The sequence below is a fragment of the Oncorhynchus mykiss genome, chromosome 5 (genome assembly GCF_057628025.1).
Source record: "Oncorhynchus mykiss isolate SJ-2025 chromosome 5, ASM5762802v1, whole genome shotgun sequence".
In the NCBI taxonomy this organism is placed as follows: domain Eukaryota; kingdom Metazoa; phylum Chordata; class Actinopteri; order Salmoniformes; family Salmonidae; genus Oncorhynchus; species Oncorhynchus mykiss.
In genome coordinates this window covers 27,171,636-27,187,463 of record NC_143026.1, presented here as the reverse complement: position 1 = coordinate 27,187,463, position 15,828 = coordinate 27,171,636, and the positions used below count along the sequence as shown (strand labels likewise).

Genomic DNA, 15,828 nt, shown 5'->3' with positions numbered 1-15,828 from the left:
AAAATAGTACAAATATTGAAAAACCTTGAAGGCGTAAATGTCCATTTTTGACTGGTACTGTACATGTAGTTAGCGGTAAAAGTAACTAGTAAATCAGGATGTATAATAACCAGAGTAGTAGCAGGGTATGTGAAGTGTCAGTGTATTTTGTGAGTGTGTGGTTAGTTAAGTGAGTGTGCATAGAGCCAGTGCATTAGGATAAATAAATGATAAAGGAGGTCAGTGTAAATAGTCAGGGTAGCTATTTTACTCACTGTTCAGCAGCCTTATGGCATGGTAGTAGAAGTTGTTCAGGAGCCTTTTGGTCCCAGACTTGGTGCTCCAGTAACACTTGAGTTTCCATACCAAGCTGTCATGCAACCAGTCAAAATGCTCTCAATGGTGCAGGTGTAGGACTTTTTGAGGATCTGAGGGCCCGTGCCAAATCTTTTCAGTCTCCTGAGAGGGAAAAGGGTTGTCCTACCCTCTTCAATACTGTGATGTGTTTGGACCATGATAGGTCCTTAGTGACGTGGACACCGAGGAACTTGAAGCTCTCACTCCACTACAGCCTTGTCGATGTGAATGGGGGGTGTGTTCGGCCCTCCGTTTCATTCCTACGATAAGCTCCTTTGTCTTGCCCACGTTGAGGGAGTGGTTGTCCTGGCATCACACTGCCAGGTCTCTGACCTCTTCCCTATAGGCTGTCTCATTGTCGACAGTGATCAGGCCTACCACCTTTCTGTCGGCGGCAAATTTCATGATCGTGTTGGATATGTGCACGGCCACACAGTCATGGGTGAATTGGGGGGGACTGAGCACGCACCCCTAAGGGGCCCCCGTGTTGAGGGTCAGCATGGCGGATGTGTTGTTGCCTACCCTTACCACCTGGGGGGGTCTGTCAGGAAGTCCAGGATCTAGCTGCAGAGGAAGGTGTTCAGTCCCAGGGTCGTTAGTTTAGGGATGAGCTTGAAAGACACACATAGTGTTGAACACTGAGCTGTAGTCAATGAACAGCTTTCTCACGTAGATGTTCCCTTTTGTGTAGAGAGATTGCGTCGTCTGTCGATCTGTTGGGGCGGTATGTGAGTTGGTCCAGGGTTTCTGGGATGATGGGTGTTTGAGCCATGAGTAGCCTTTCAAAGCATTTCATGGCTACAGATGTGACTGCTGCGCTGCGGTTGTCATTTATACAGGTTCACTTGGTGTTCTTGGGTACAGGTGGTTTGCTTGAAACTTGTAGGTATTACAGACTGGGTCAGGAAGAGGTTGAAAAATGTCAGTGAAGATACTTGTCAGCTGATCAGCACATGCTCCGAGTACCTGTCCTGGTAATCCGTCTGGCCCTGTGGCCTTGTGAATGTTAGCCTGTTTAAAGGTCATACTCACGCATACCCACAGAGAGTGTGATCATACAGTCGTCCGGAACAGCTGTTGCACTCACGCATGGTTCAATGTTGCTTGCCTCAAAGCGAGCATAAAGGCATTCAAATTGTTTGCTAGGCTCTCGTCACTGGGCAGCTCATGGCCGGGTTTCCCTTTTTTTTTTTTTTGTCTGTGATAGTTTGCAAGCCTTGCCACATCAGATGAGCGTCAGAGCCGGTGTAGTAGGATTCGGTTTTAGTCATGTGTTGACACTTTGCCTGTTTGACGGTTTCTTATATGCGTCCGGATTAGTGTCCCTCTTGCCCACTGAGGGAGAAGTTGTTGTCCTGGCATCACATGGCCAGGTCTCAGACCTCCCTATAGGCTGTCTCGAGCGGCAGCTCTAGCTTTTAGTTCAATGTGGATGCTGCCTGTAATTCATGGCTTCTATTTGTGATATGTACGTACGGTTACTGTAGGACGATGTCGTCAATGCACTTATTAATGAATTTTATTGTAAGCAGGAATCGGAAGGCTAGAGTTATGGTCAAATTTGCCAAATGGAGGGTGAGCCTTGTATACGTCTCTAGGTGACATGCTGGTAGAAATTAGGTAAAACAGATTTCAGTTTTCTTACATTAAAATCAGCAGCCACTGGATAAGCATTTTCTTATTTGCTTATGACTCCTATACAGCTCGTTGAGTGCGGTCTTAGTGCCAGCATCAGTTTTCAGTTTGTGGTAGTAAATGGACACCTGTGAATTTTTTTATTTTTTTTAATTGTATTTTGTATGGTTTGTTTTACAGCTTATCATGAGCTATTCTAACTAAAGCGAGCAGGACCTTGAGACTTCCTTAATATCAGAGATTGCTCACCAGCTGTTGACAGTCTCACCCAGTTCTGAATATCCCGTTGATAGGATAGTCTCGATCAGAGCTTGTCCAGTTTATTCTCCAGCGACTGTTTATTCGCCAATAGAAGGGTAGAGACTATTTTATTCTCACTGCCGTAGTCTAATCAAGGCGCCTCTATATCTTCGCCTTCTATGAGTGTCGGGAATTTGGGTCAGGTACGGAATAATCAATGTCTTTTGCCTCCGACTCATTGAAGTAAAGTCCTCATCCAAATCAAGGTTAGTGATAGCAGTTCTGATGTCCAAAAGCTCTTGTCGATCATAGGAAATGATGGCGGAAACATTATTTAGAAAAAAAGTTACGATTGGCTTCCAAAAATACAATTGGTCTGGTGCCCGTAAAATGGCCGCTTTCTGAATCATCGGCATACAGTGTTAGGGTGATTTAGGGGATCTAGAGAACTGACGGTTGTGTAAAGCCTGTCGCATGCTTCCCAGTCTAAACAATTCGTGCAAATTGTGACGTTTTTGTCCATTTTGGTGTTCGGCAGGGTTTTTTTGGGGCTGTGGTTGGTCAACTCCTGATAGCAGTGTGTCGTGGAAATTCTGCACTGGGAGAGACTGTCATTTCTTCAAACAATCATCTTTATTTAATATCGATTCATTAATGCAATAATGAAACCGTCAGCCCAACAGCCTTGACTGTTAGGCTGATAGCCTCCCAAACAAGGAGAAACACATCTTATATAGGACACTAAGAATGCTTAGTTCCACCCCTCTCAGGCAGCTCAAAGAGCATCATAAGCCACTTTGGATGAATCTTGTCGTTAACAACACATGGAGTTATCACCCCCAACCCTGGCTTAATTTCCCTGATACCAGGATGTCTAGGAACTCTTTGTCCAGTCCATCTCTTCCCCAGTTACAACCACCCCACATCCTGTCCATGGAATACTTCTCCCTCAGTGCACCACTGATCATAGAATGGTATGTGGCTGTAAAGTTATCACCCTCTAGTAAAACCCATTTCCTCGACGCCCAGACGAGCTGCAGGAAGCTAGACTGGACACCATAAAAACCCAGCCTTAGAAGACCAGTCTTACTTTAGTTAAATATATAATTGTTCACTATTAATATAAAATAAATCAGGTAAGTATGTCATTTTTCTATCACAAGTGGCTACTGGACAGGATTCTTTAATGAAAGGCATTTTAGGGAAGTATGCGAGGCACAGACGACTGAACGAGCCTAGTATGCGAGGCACAGACGACTGAACGAGCCTAGTATGCGAGGCACAGACGACTGAACGAGCCTAGTATGCGAGACACAGACGACTGAACGAGCCTAGTATGCGAGGTACAGACGACTGAACGAGCCTAGTATGCGAGGCACAGACGACTGAATGAGCTTAGTATGCGAGGCACAGACGACTGAACGAGCCTAGTATGCGAGGCACAGACGACTGAACGAGCCTAGTATGCGAGGCACAGACGACTGAACGAGCCTAGTATGCGAGCGCCTTGCATCCATAAGGAAACAGATTTGTGTGTGTGACCTGACACGTTTTCTACCCGTATGTGTTCTAGATGTTCGTTATTGACCAGGCGGCGGGCGATAGCTGCTCCCTGAAGGAGTTCACAATCACTGGCTCCACATACGCCCCTGAGGGACAAGTGTGAGTAGAGACCACATACATAACGAACACACACGCGTGCACACACAATGAAACACACACGTGTAGTCATTATCAATACACCACAACATACCTGAGCTCACTGTTCCCCATTTTTCATGGCTGTTGTCTTTTATTCCAGGTACCATGATGGTAAACCAGTCAAGTCCTCCCAGTATGATGGCTTAGTTGAGATGGCCTCCATCTGTGCCTTATGTAACGACTCCTCCCTGGATTACAATGAGGTTTATGTCCTTTATAACCTTCACTGTTATGTTCCTGCTGGTCGAAAAGGCCTGTCACATAAGCCTTTATCAGTGGTTCATTTATTATTTTGAGTATCAGTAGTCTTCTCCATTATGTTGTGGATAAACTGTTTTTTTTTGGTCGTTTATTGCTAATATCTGTGTGTGTGTGCGTGCGTTTTCTCCACAGATTAAAGGTGTGTATGAGAAGGTTGGCGAGGCTACAGAGACTGCCCTCACCTGCCTGGTGGAGAAGATGAACGTGTTTGACACCGATGTCAAGGGCCTGTCCAAGATCGAGAGAGCCAATGCCTGCAACTCTGTAAGCCACCGGCAGCTACTCTCTTAATCCCAACATGATTCTCCTGTCAAACTATTATAAAACTGTGTGTTGGTCACAAATGTCAACCTATTACCTTTTATTGTGCACTACGTTTGACCTGGGCCCTATGGGTCCTGGGTGGTCAAAAGTAGTGCACTATAAAGGGAATAGGGTGCCATTTAGGACTTATGCTGAGTGTAGTCCAATTCCATCAGACATCCACAGGTTGTTGTTCCACTCCTTGTTAAGGATGTGTTGGTGTGTGTTTCTTCACTGTGTGGTACAGGTGATCAAGCAGCTGATGAAGAAGGAGTTCACCCTGGAGTTCTCCAGAGACAGGAAGTCAATGTCTGTGTACTGCACACCCAACAAGGCCCACTCCTCCATTGGCAAGATGTTTGTTAAGGTAATTATTAGCATTCATCTACAGTATTTCTCGGCTTGTAGACCATATGGACACCTGAGAAATGCCTTATATAGTGCGCTACTTTTGACCAGGGCCCAGTAGGGCACTATATAGGGAATAGGGTGTCATTTTGGACATGGTTCTAGATGCCGCTTCATAATAACTATGATACATTATAGGATTTTGATACATGTGTTTGTGTACTTTAAGAACCGGTGTCATTTTGTAGTTGTAATGTACAGTATGTAGGAAATGAGCAGAGGATAATGTTTTATTTCCTCTGGTTTGAGTTCCTGTCTCTGTCCCTCACTCTCCAGGGTGCCCCAGAAGGAGTGCTTGACAGGTGCACTCACATCCGTGTGGGCGGGAACAAGGTGCCCCTGACCCCGGGCATCAAGGACAAGGTATTGTCGGTGATCAGGGAGTACGGGACGGGGCGTGACACACTGCGCTGCCTGGCCCTGGCCACAAAGGACAACCCTATTGCCAAAGAGGACATGGTGCTGGAAGACTCAAACCGCTTTATTGAATACGAGGTGAGGAAGTGGGGGTCATAATGCAGTAAGAGTGACAGAAATAGCAGAGCATTTATTCAGAGAACGTATGTATTTTCAGACACCTTAAATACTTGGGCTTACTGTATAGAAGTAACATGATGAGGCTGAAAAAATAAGTGTATATTGCAAAAACAAAATATTTCGATCATACGGATGAGGCCAAATCCAGGACTCTGGTCTGACTCTCTCTCCCCAGATGGACCTGACGTTCGTGGGTTGCGTGGGCATGCTGGACCCTCCCAGGGCAGAGGTTGCCGCCTCCATCAAGCTGTGCCGCCTGGCCGGCATCCGCGTCATCATGATCACCGGCGACAACAAAGGCACAGCCATTGCCATCTGCCGCCGCATCGGTATCTTTAGTGACAAAGACGATGTCTCCTCCATGGCCTTCACCGGCCGCGAGTTTGACGACTTGTCGCCGGCTGCCCAGAGAGACGCGGTGGTCAATGCACGCTGCTTTGCCCGTGTGGAGCCGTCCCACAAGTCCAAGATTGTGGAGTTCCTACAGTCCATGGACGAGATCACGGCCATGGTGAGTGAGACAAGGTCCTCCTGAGACCTGCCTCATCAGTTTCTGTGCAGCGTTGAGCTGAAACTACACTTTGTGGTTCGGCTTTCATGATGAGCCCTCAGCATGTCTTGTAACCTCTAATCCATATGTGATTAGTCTAAAAGCTTTAAAGCTATCCTGTAGAAAAGTAGATGGCTAACCACGTCCTGTCCTTTCTCCATGACCAGACTGGTGATGGTGTGAATGACGCCCCTGCTTTAAAGAAGGCAGAGATTGGCATCGCCATGGGTTCAGGCACGGCTGTAGCTAAGTCAGCCTCTGAGATGGTCCTGGCTGATGACAACTTCTCTACCATCGTGGCGGCTGTGGAGGAGGGCAGGGCCATCTACAACAACATGAAGCAGTTCATCCGTTATCTCATCTCCTCCAACGTGGGAGAGGTCGTCTGGTAAGGATCACAGCTTTGTCCCAAATGGCTCCGTATTTCCAGTTAAAGCTCACTACTTTTGACCCGATAGGGTCTGAGGTCAATAGTTGTGCACTATATAGGGACTGGTTGTCATTTATCACAACCCCACACCCCTCAGTAAGAAAATCAACAAATAGATGTCAGTTCCAGGGTTAACAAGCCTTCATCCTCACGTAAATGTTATTCTACCATTCCTACAGCATCTTCCTGACGGCTGCTCTAGGCTTCCCCGAGGCTCTGATCCCTGTCCAGCTGCTGTGGGTTAACCTGGTGACGGACGGCCTCCCGGCCACTGCCCTGGGCTTCAACCCCCCTGACCTGGACATCATGAACAAGGTCCCCCGCAACGCCCGCGAGCCCCTCATCTCTGGATGGCTCTTTTTCAGATACCTCGCCATCGGATGTGAGTTCACTTGCCCTCTGTGGAGAAAAAACATTCACAAAATTGAAATATGGCTTAAAACTATGGCTTAGTTGAACAAGTGTTTAGGCTGTTGTGTGTATCCAGATAGCCATGTGTGACTCCTGTGCTCTGCCTCTTCAGGCTATGTGGGTGTGGCTACAGTCGGTGCTGCTACCTGGTGGTTCGTCGCTGCTGAGGACGGACCCAGGATCACCTTTTACCAACTGGTAGGAGAACACTGCCAATTTAACGCACACACACACACTCAAACGCATAGACTTACTGAGCTTGTTTTTCTCCTCTGCCCACAGAGCCACTTCCTGCAGTGTGGTCCCGACAACCCAGAGTTTGATGGTTTGAAGTGTGAGCTGTTTGAGTCCCCCTACCCCATGACCATGGCCCTGTCTGTGCTTGTCACCATCGAGATGTGCAACGCCCTCAACAGGTCAGACTATGCCGCTACGTCTTTCGCGTTACCTCTCTCTTTTTGAAGTTCCTCCACTGTTGCTTTAGGCTTGACACTAGTAGCATAATGTTGTGAGATTAATCTGGTACACATGGTCAAATGATGGGCAAATGGCTCCCAAATAGGTTTTCAATCAGTGACTTAACCCAGTTGTTCTCTCTGTTTCCCTCAGTGTGTCAGAGAACCAGTCCCTGCTGCGTATGCCCCCCTGGGAGAACATGTGGCTGCTGGGAGCCATCTGCCTCTCCATGTCCCTGCATTTCCTTATCCTCTACGTGGAGCCCCTGCCGGTGAGGACTACCTGCAATAATAATAAACCTGAGGCTACCAGAAATTATTTCTAGAACAATTAAATGCTAGTGTAATGGGTGGGATTGGTGGAGAAACTGAAAAAGCAGGAGAGGTTGTCCTCCTCACCCATGTTGCTACCTTCTCCTCTACAGATAATCTTCCAGATCACCCCTCTGAACCTGACCCAGTGGCTGATGGTGCTGAAGCTCTCCCTGCCCGTCCTCCTGCTGGACGAGGTCCTAAAGTTAGCAGCCAGGAACTACATGGAGAACTACCCTGGTAAAGAGCTGGAGAAGCCCAGCAGCAAAGGCTGCTCTCTGTCTGCATGTATGGAGGGCATCTCCTGGCCCTTTGTGGCCCTCACCCTCCCCCTGGTGCTGTGGATTTACAGCACCGACACTAACATGGCAGACATGTTCTGGTCCTGACTGACTTGAGCACAACCCCCCCCCCCCCCCCCCCCCTCTCTCCTCCTGTGTGTGCATAGTTAGTGTATGTGTTTGTGTAGACTTGGAGTGTGCCTGCCGAGTGTGCATGAGAAGGACCTAGTTAAACACAAACTTAAAAAATAATATTCGAAAGTCTTTTTGAAATTGTGAGTGGGTGAGGCTTTAGTGTGAGTGTCAGTTTGACCGTCACTCCTGTAGCTGTGGACTTTTTGCTGGTTCAAACAGAAAATAATGTTGTCCGTTTTTGTTGTCTATTTCCTTTTTAAATTAGATTTTTAATGATTTGGGATTATCACTTTCACTGCAGTACAAATAATATTTTTGCGCTGCCCTTTTCATATTAGTAAACAAATTAGATATTTAAAAGCAGTCCATTGACCTGTACAGAGATTAACACTATTTTATGCAACTTTTTTTTGTTCATCATTTTGTAAATTGTTGGAACGGATTGCAGGAGGAGTGGCTAGGAGAACGGGTAGGGTCACCTTTTAATGTTTACTGTTGTCTTCAGTATAAACTTAGAACTCTTTCAGAGCCAATGGACAAGCACTAGATAGCAGGAGGTGGGTAAGATAAGTGATTGTGTATGCTATAGCTGAAAACGAAACAGAAGTATCCTGAAAATGGAAGCTACATGTTCTTTAACCTAGCATGAACTGTACTGTGGTTTTCATTTATGATTTAGTCGTCTCCCCCACATCAATGTAAAAATTAAAATTACCTTTATGGATTTTTTAAAAAACTTTTTGATTTGAAAAGCCAGTTTTTCTGCTGTAGGCAGAGCACAGCTACCTCAATGCAATCCATTTTGCTCATTTCTAGATTATTTCCCCTACATGGCTTTAGTCTTTATTCAACATTTAGTCCATATAGTTATGACACTTGATGTGTGCCCCTATTTCCTTGTGCAGAAAACAAACATCTAATTGGCCTTCCCTCAGTGATTTTTTATTTTTTTTAAGGGTATTTTGTCATTGTATTTTTTATTTTACTTGACTTTTATTACATTTATTGTTGTTTTGTTGGCAGGATTGGGTTTAGGATGTAAATGTTGCTGTCTTTGTGGGTCATAATTTTGATTCAAAGGAGAGAAAAGGCTACATCATTTTTTACTTTAAAAATACAGGTTTTCCAATCGACTACTCCAACCATGAACTTACGACACAAAAGTCCCCCAAGGGTTTGTTTTTTATATTTCAAGAAAAATACACTCATGAACCCTTTGAATCAAAGTGTTTTTGTCTTTCTTTACCTGGACTGAGTGAACGTGGTGTCCAGATCATCTCTATACAGTGTGGTTTTTGTATGGGCACATACTTGAATATAAATAATGTACAGTGTCTTTGAATGCTTCATCCTTATTGGGCGCAACTTGGCTGGCAGGGTGTGTTTTATACAGAACTCTGATCTGGAGTATTTTCTTTCCCTCCGGAGGGCTTACAAGTCTGTGAAAGGTACCGTATACCTTTAGAATAGTAGTCCCAAGGAGTCCATACCATCACACTAGTATTATTGTCTACTAAATAGGTCTGTTTTTCAGCAATCCAACATGGAAACATACCCCTGTGAAGCATGTCTTTTGGTAGATGCCTTGGTTTGATTTCACTGTGTCTGTGTTCTTTAACAACTGTGTGCTTTCTCCTTCAATGCCTTCCACTGGCTTCCCTTTTCACTAGTGAGTATTCCCTTCCACCACCACACTCCTTAACACAGCAATCACTTCACATCAAAAATGTACAATGGAGAGATGACCCCCTAGCTATAACATTTTGATCAACTACAGACATCAGCATATATTTTTGCGTTACATGATTGCCTTTGACCAGCTGAGACCATTAGATCAATACATTTCTGCTGTTCTTGTCCATCTGGTGCTCAGGCAGCTTTCTGCTGTTGCTGCAACTTGATGATGGCCAGGGCTGCCACTCATCAGATTTAATTAACTAGTCTCTGACAGGCTATATCGATTCAGGATGGGCTTTTGACTGATGAGAGGCTTTTTAAAAAAAAAAATGTATTCAGTGCACACTAAAACCAGGACTCTGTAAAATGTTTTGACAGGCAGCCAATTCTGATCTCTTTTCCACTTATTGGTCTTTTGACCTATCAGATCTTTTCACATCAGATCTTTTTCAGAGCGAAAAAAATATCAATGGGGCTGCTTGTCTGAACGCAGCCATAGAAGTCCGAGTTAGTTGGTTATGTTGTGGTTGATATTGGAATGAGGATATTTCAAGCCATGTCTACGTCATATTCCTGTTTTTCTTTGTCACCATTCTTCTAATGGACTTTATCTGAGAGTGTCTATTTTCCCGCACACCTACACTTGCAGCTTAAGCTCCCACACAATCGCAGATATCAGTGTGGGTGTCAAATCTAGTGTTTTGTTGCATGGGAATATACTGGATCTAGTCTTTTGGCAATGCAGTAAAAATATATATTTTAGACATGTTTTTCTGTTCTGATATTTTGTACTCATCATATTTTCCCTTTCTCTACAGGTGATGACTAAAACCTGCCATTCCATCTAGTCTGATATGATAGCTGTAGAGACTGTCCTGTTCAGCATGTGTGTTCTGGGTAGCATTACACCTCGGATATCTTGACCCGCACTGTATATCAGTGGAGGCTTTAGGAGGATGGGCCCATTGTAATGGCTGAAATTGAATTCATGGAATGGTATCAAACATGTAAACTACGTTTGACTCCGTTCCATGAATTCCATTCCAGCCATTACAATGGGCCCGTCCTATAGCTCTTCCCACCAGCCTCCTCTGTATATGTGACCTTTCCAGACATGGGTACAATGCATTTATAGTATTTTCAAATGTTATGGGGAAACATGACCAAATAGTAAGTGGAATGATATGGTGTGGGATTGGTGGGTGGGGGTTTAAATGACTTCTTATATTGTGGTTAGACTTGGGGGAAATGGTGCCGTTTTGGATTCTTATATGCAGGGGAAGCCTTCCATGTCCCTGACATTCCTCCCTGCGTCTTCCTACCTTCAGTATTTCATACCAGGTTGACTAGTTTTATATCCATGTACAATACACAGTAGTGCATGCCCTCCAGCTGTGAGTAGCCATGCAATTTATCTAGATTTCTATAGTAAAATATTGTACAGAACTGCTTGACATGATTAGAGATTTTACAGATAAATACTACAGTATCACTAATACTATTAAGTGTTTATCACTGATCAGAAACATTTCCTATTGTTTGGGAATTTGCACAGTACTGGTCCAGAAGACACTGATTGATGTCTGTGGAGTCTGAACTTTAACAATATTACCACTCAACTACTAATAGTTGTGAGAAACCAGGACAGAAGACTGGCTTTGATTTATTAGTGACTAGCAATATAGCTGTGTTCTATACCTGTTGAATAAAATTGTCCCTTTTTGTCTTATCATGCAATATCATGAAGCTGCAGTTAAACTGATGTTCCTGTTAACTCCCCACTATGTTAACACATCTGTAGATTTGATTGATCATTACCTGTGCTCAATGATTGTAACACGCATCACTGAGATTGTGGTTTCAGTTTAATAAACTATTGAAACTTTTTATTTGGGTCTATCATTGTGTCTTGTAGTCTGAGAGTGCCAGTCTTTGTGTTGTCATACCAACTCATTGTTTGCCATACGTGTTTGACTTGGCAATGGAGTTGGCAAGTGTGCAAATACACTAAACAAAAATATAACTGCAGCAATTTCAAAGATTTTTCTGATTTACAGTTCATATAAGGAAATCAGTAAATTGAAAAAAATCCATTAGGCCCTAATCTATGGATTTCACATGGCTGGAAACAGATATGCATCTGTGGTCACCAGATACCTTAAGAAAAGAATAATAAGGGTGTGGATCAGAAAACCAGTCAGTAGTGGGTGTGACCATTTGCCTCATGCAGCACATCTTTGCATAGAGTTGATTGTGGCCTATGGAATGTTGTCCCACTCCTCTTCAATGACTGAAGTTGCTGGATATTGGCGGGAACTGGAACACGCTGATCCAGAGGATCACGAAAGTGCTCAATGGGTGACATGTCTGGTGAGTATGCAGGCCATGGAAGAACTGGGACATTATCAGCTTCCAGTAATTGTGTACAGATCCTTGCGACTTGGGGCAGTGTATTATCATGCTGAAACTTAAGGGGATGGCGCCGGATGAATGGCACGACAATGGGCCTCAGGATCTCATCACGGTATCTCTGCATTCAAATTGGCATCGGTAAAATGCAATTGTGTTGTCCGTAGCTTATGCCTGCCCATACCATAAACCAACTGCCACCATGTGGCACGGTTCACAACGTTAACATCAAAATCACCAACACAACACCATACACATTGTCTATCTGCCCGGTACAGTTGAAACCGGGATTAATCCGTGAAGATTACACTTCTCCAGCTTGCCAGTGGCCATCGAAGGTGAGCATTTTCCCACTGAAGTCTGTTACGATGCCTAACTACAGTCAGGTCAAGACCCTGGTGAGGATGACAAGCATGCATATCAATCAAATAAAATGTTTTTATGAAGCCCTTTACATCAGCAGCCTAAAACCACAAACATTAAGAAACGCAGATGTAGAAGCACAGTGGCTAGGAAAAACTCCCTAGAAAGGCAGGAACCTAAGAAGACACCTAGAGAGGAACCAGGCTCTGAGGGGTGGCCAGTCCTCTTCTGGTTGTGCCGGGTGGAGATTCTAAGAGTACAAAGCCATTAAGGCCACATTGTTCATCAAGATGTTCAAGCGTTCGTAGATGACCAGCAGGGTCAAATAATAATCACAGTGCTTGTAGAGCGTGAAACAGGTCAGCACCTCAGGAGTAAATGTCAGTTTGCTTTCAGAGGTCGAGATAGCAGGTGTGGTATAGAGTGAGAGAGAGGATTGAAAACAAGAGGTCCGGGACAAGGTACAGTAGCACGTCCGGTAATCAGGTCAGGGTTCAATAGCCACAGGCAAAACAGCAGAAACTGGATCAGCAGCACAACCAGGTGGACTGGGGACAGCCAGGAGTTTTCAGGCCAGGTAGTCCTGAGGCATGATCCTCAGGCTCAGGTCCTCAGAGAGAGCGAGAGAGATGGAGAATTAGAGGGAGCATACTTAAATTCACACAGGACACCAGATAAGACAGGAGAATTTCACCAGATAGGACAGACTGACCATAGCCCCCCGGCACAGTCTATTGCAGGATCTTTCATTTCAGCTCATGACACTTTGGACCAACACTTTTTACATGTTGCGTTTATATTTTTGTTCAGTATAGCTAACCCAAGATAGTTAATCTGTGTCGTTTACAGTGGGAGAAAATGAAGCATAGTGTGCAGAACAAGCAAGGTAGGCGGGTTGTAACATATTTCCATTAGGGAAGGCCTCCTCTGTGAAGTAAGCTTGTGCACAAACTCAAATCGACCTTGCATTCCTAAACAACACGATTTTCTACAATTTAGTGCACTGTGTTCATAACATCTTCTAGTTTTGGGAACAGGTCTTTTTTGGGAATTGGTCTTTTGACCAATCAGACCAGTTCTGAACAAATATATATGTTGTGATTGGTCAAAAGACCAATTAGGTGGACAAATATTAGAACTGGGGTATGTTACGTTTAATACTGGAGCTCCGAGGCATGCGTCGAAATCGCGAAGCAGTGTGCCGATACGTGCCTGGTTCACAGTGGTGGAAAAAGTACCCAACTGTCATACATGAAAATGACTCAAGTAAAAGTAAAAGTCACCCAGTAAAATTTTACTTGAGTAAAAGTCTAAAAGTATTTGGTTTAAAATATACTTTTAAGTATCAAAAGTAAAAGTATAAATCATTTCAAATTCCTTATATTATATTTTTTAATTTATGGAAAGCCACGGGCACACATTTAGGCATAATTTACAAAGGAAGTATGTGTGTTTAGTAATCCGCCACAACAGAGGCAATACAGATGACCAGGGATGTTCTGTTGATAAATGGGTGAATGTAACTAATCTCAGCAAAAAAAGAAACGTCCCTTTCTCAGGACCATGTCTTTCAAAGGTAATTCTTAAAAATCCAAATAACTTCACAGATCTTCATTGTAAAAATGTTAAACACTGTTTCCCATGCTTGTTCAATGAACCATAAACAATTAATGAACATGCACCTGTGGAACAGTCGTTAAGACACTAACAGTTTACAGACGGTAAGCAATTAAGGTCACAGTTATGAAAACTTAGGACACTAATGAGGCCTTTCTACTGACTATGAAAATCAACAAAAGAAAGATGCCCAGGGTCCCTGCTCATCTGCGTGAACGTGCCTTAGGCATGCTGCAAGGAGGCATGAGGACAACAAATGTGGCCAGGGCAATAAATTGCAATGTCCGTACTGTGAGATGCCTAAGATGGCGCTACAGGGAGACAGGACACCTGATCTTCCTCGCAGTGGCAGACCACGAGTAACAACACCTGCACAGGATCGGTACATCCAAACATCACACCTGCAGGACAGGTAGGACAGACATCACCAGCAACAACGTCTTCTATGGGCACAAACCCACCGTCGCTGGACCAGACAGGACTGGCTAAAAGTGCTCTTCACTCACGTGTCGCGGTTTTGTCTCACCAGGAGTGATTGTTGGATTCGCGTTTATTGTCAAAGGAATGAGCGATACCCCGAGGCCTGTACTCTGGAGCGGGATCGATTTGGAGGTGGAGGGTCCGTCATGGTCTGGGGCGGTGTGTCACAGCATCATCGGACTGAGCTTGTTGTCATTGCAGGCGATCTCAACGCTGTGCGTTACAGGGAAGACCTCCTCCTCCCTCATGTGCTACCCTTCCTGCAGGCTCATCCTGACATGACACTCCAGCATGACAATGCCACCAGCCATACTGCTCGTTCTGTGCGTGATGTCCTACAAGACAGGGATGTCAGTGTTCTGCCATGACCAGCGAAGAGCCTGGATCTCAATCCCGTTGAGCAAGTCTGGGACCTGTTGCATCGGAGGGTGAGGGCTAGGGTCATTCCCCCCAGAAATGTCCATGAACTTGCAGGTGCCTTGGTGGAAGAGTGGGGTAATATCTCACAGCAGGAACTGGCAAATCTGGTGCAGTTCAGATGCACTGCAGTACTTAATGCAGCTGGTGGCCACACCAGATACTGACTGTTACTTTTCATTTTGACCCTCCTTTGTTCAGGAACACATTATTCAATTTCTGTTAGTCACATGTCTGTGGAACTTGTTCAATTTATGACTCAGTTGTTGAATCTTGTTATGTTCATATAAATATTTACACATGTTAAGTTTGTTGAAAATAAACGCAGTTGACAGTGAGAGGACGTTTCTTATTTTGCTGAGTTTATTTTCCTGTCCTGCTCAGCATTCAAAATGTACTTTTGGATGTCATGGAAAATGTATGGAGTAAAAAGTACAATATTTTCATAAGGAATGTAGTGAAGTAAAAGTAGTTAAATATACATAATAAAGTATAGATACCCCCAAAAACGACTTAAGTAGTGCTTTGAAGTATTTTTACTTAAGTACTTTACACCACTGCACTTTCAGAACAACGTTCAAAACAACAGGAGACTCGGAAATCTCTGACTTCCGACTTCAGTGCGTTCAGGACAACTGGGAAGTCGGGAAAAAAACGAGCCTCGATTGGGAAAAATCGTTTTGAACGGTCATCCAACTCGGAATTCCAACTCGCGAACTCGGGCCTCTTTGTAAAACTCCTATTGTCTGATCTGAATATCACTGACGTCATGATTTGACCTTGCACATCATCAACGATGTCCGAAGCTTCGTTTGATCATGCTTTTTAAAACCATGTGTTGAAAAATGCGAGATTCCACTGATTTCGCCT

The 15,828-nt window shown here is 44.4% G+C and overlaps 1 protein-coding gene across 2 annotated transcripts in view; it reads left to right on the top strand.

Moving 5' to 3' along the window:
• The window catches only part of LOC110523517 (sarcoplasmic/endoplasmic reticulum calcium ATPase 2a), a 46,942-nt gene extending 35,384 nt beyond the window's left edge, over positions 1 to 11,558 (top strand). The window contains exons 10-22 of one of the 2 annotated variants that reach the window (XM_036977156.2): positions 3,785 to 3,873; positions 4,013 to 4,115; positions 4,306 to 4,437; positions 4,724 to 4,843; positions 5,161 to 5,379; positions 5,597 to 5,932; positions 6,139 to 6,359; positions 6,581 to 6,783; positions 6,925 to 7,010; positions 7,095 to 7,228; positions 7,422 to 7,539; positions 7,693 to 7,819; positions 10,491 to 11,558. In XM_036977156.2, coding sequence (XP_036833051.2) covers positions 3,785 to 3,873; positions 4,013 to 4,115; positions 4,306 to 4,437; positions 4,724 to 4,843; positions 5,161 to 5,379; positions 5,597 to 5,932; positions 6,139 to 6,359; positions 6,581 to 6,783; positions 6,925 to 7,010; positions 7,095 to 7,228; positions 7,422 to 7,539; positions 7,693 to 7,819; positions 10,491 to 10,501 — 1,899 coding nt within the window. In that variant the 3' untranslated portion in view covers positions 10,502 to 11,558. Of the gene's footprint in view, positions 1 to 3,784; positions 3,874 to 4,012; positions 4,116 to 4,305; positions 4,438 to 4,723; positions 4,844 to 5,160; positions 5,380 to 5,596; positions 5,933 to 6,138; positions 6,360 to 6,580; positions 6,784 to 6,924; positions 7,011 to 7,094; positions 7,229 to 7,421; positions 7,540 to 7,692; positions 9,217 to 10,490 lie in introns of those variants that run through there. The other variant, XM_036977155.2, reaches the window with a different exon arrangement.
• Positions 11,559 to 15,828: the final 4,270 nt, after the last annotated feature.